This window comes from Gekko japonicus, unplaced genomic scaffold (assembly GCF_001447785.1).
Source record: "Gekko japonicus isolate JY-2015 unplaced genomic scaffold, Gekko_japonicus_V1.1 scaffold1613, whole genome shotgun sequence".
NCBI lineage: Eukaryota > Metazoa > Chordata > Lepidosauria > Squamata > Gekkonidae > Gekko > Gekko japonicus.
Window position 1 is genome coordinate 392,386 of NW_015173182.1, and position 1,789 is coordinate 394,174.

At 52.2% G+C, this 1,789-nt stretch overlaps 1 protein-coding gene across 1 annotated transcript in view; it reads right to left on the minus strand.

The window, feature by feature from the left end:
* Nucleotides 1-972: 972 nt before the first annotated feature.
* Nucleotides 973-1,789, minus strand: part of CCR7 (chemokine (C-C motif) receptor 7) — a 19,032-nt gene continuing 18,215 nt past the window's right edge. The window contains 1 exon segment of the mRNA XM_015422581.1: nucleotides 973-1,789. This exon segment is cut by the window's right edge and continues 10 nt beyond it. Coding sequence (XP_015278067.1) covers nucleotides 973-1,789 — 817 coding nt within the window.

Consider the following 1,789-nt stretch of genomic DNA (forward strand, 5'->3'; position numbering starts at 1 on the left):
AGGAACACAACTTTGTCAGAAGTATCTTAGGTAGCACGTTATTTGTCTTGAGTCATCACTAGCAGCTGGACGACATGGGTTGATCTGTGTGGGAATGAACACACATGAACACACGGAGCTGCCATACTGAATCAGGCCCTTGGTCCATCACAGTCAGTACTGTCTACTCAGACTGGCAGTGGCTCTCCTTGACCTCAGGCATCACCTACGACCTGATCCTTTTAACGGGGGGGGGGGGGGGGTGCGGGGGTTCAACCTGGGACCTTCTGCATACCAAGCAGATACTGAACTACTGAGCCATGGCCCATCCCCAATGAAGGGGTGGAGTTCTGGTCCTGTTTTTGGTAGCAGGTGGTTGAATGAGATAGACTTGGAGGGGGAGAATGTTGTAACTGGTGCGATTCACAATTGTGCAATTGTTAACATGCAGCAGGCAGAAAAACCAAAGAAGAAAGTTGGGCAAATCTTTGGGGAGTGGGGAACACCCGGAAGTGGAGTTGTGACATTTCTGTATCTACAGCTTCGTGCTTGTTTCTCAGTTTGGGGAACAGGTTGAATCATGGTCATTGTTCTGTCTTTGCAAGGTTCTTTAGCCGAGGCGCATTCTGGGGCAGAAGTAGCCCCATATTGGGCATGGGACCCTGTTGACTTCTTTCCACCTTTGCTGCTCATCAGGCAACCTTCTTCCTTTCCCTGCAGCGTGCCACTTGGCTCACTTACTTGAGATCTGAAAGTATCTTTCCTACAGTCTACCTTCTGTCTGCTTTGTGGCACGTGGTGGTCTGAATTGCATAAGCCGATCTGTGGAGGGGCGGTAGGATAGAATGGCCTTTTGATCCATTCCAACTGCTTTGAAAATATACCCGCTCAGTGAAATCTGGAGAGCCCTACTTTAATCCCTGAGGCTGGCCAGTGAATACTGTCATCACGATGTCTACTGTCCAAAATGGCGGCCATGCTGCCTGGAGCACCTCATGGAGAGAAAGAGGTAGTAGTGTCTGTTTCCGTAGCGACAGAAAACCGTTTGGTCTCCCGGCAGGTGGACCATCGCCAGAGTTGTGCTTGGCTGATACAGCCCATGTCCCTGAGGAGACGAAGCAGGTCATTCCGGAATTTAACGCCAATGAACGCATAGAGGAATGGGTTCAGACAGCAACGAAAGCAGGCCAGGCTGTAGGTCAGGTCATTGGCCAGGTCCAGCCTCTTGCTGGCTTCACATTCGCCACTGGTGGTGTTTAAGGCTGAGATGGTCTCGGCTAGGATGACGCCGTTGTAAGGTAGCTGAAAGACGACGAAGACGATCATGACTGCAATGAGGACCTTGATGGCTCGGTTCTTCTCAAAGCTGCGGGCCTGCAGCAAGGTCCTGATGATGACGCAATAGCAGAAGGTCATCACCAGGAGGGGCACCAGGAAGCCAATGACCATCTGCAACACTCGGACGGCGGTGTCGAAGACCAGAAAGTTGTCTGTACTGATGGTGCAACGTGGCAGCTGCCCGTTGGGCATATATATGCCCCTGTAAAGCAGCTCGGGGATGGAGAGGATGAAAGCCAGGATCCAAATGGCAAGGCAAGTGACCTTGCTGGCCAAGACCCTTTGGGATCGAAGGCGGTGGGCTGAAGGAGCCTGGACGATGGCAAAATACCGGTCTATGCTGATGGAGAGAAGCAACAACATGCCGCTGAAGAAGCTCATGCGGCCAACACAGTGGATGGCCTTGCAGGCAAACTCTCTGAAGACCCAGTACATGGCGGCGCTGGTGGCCCAGAAAGGGAGAGTCAGCAGG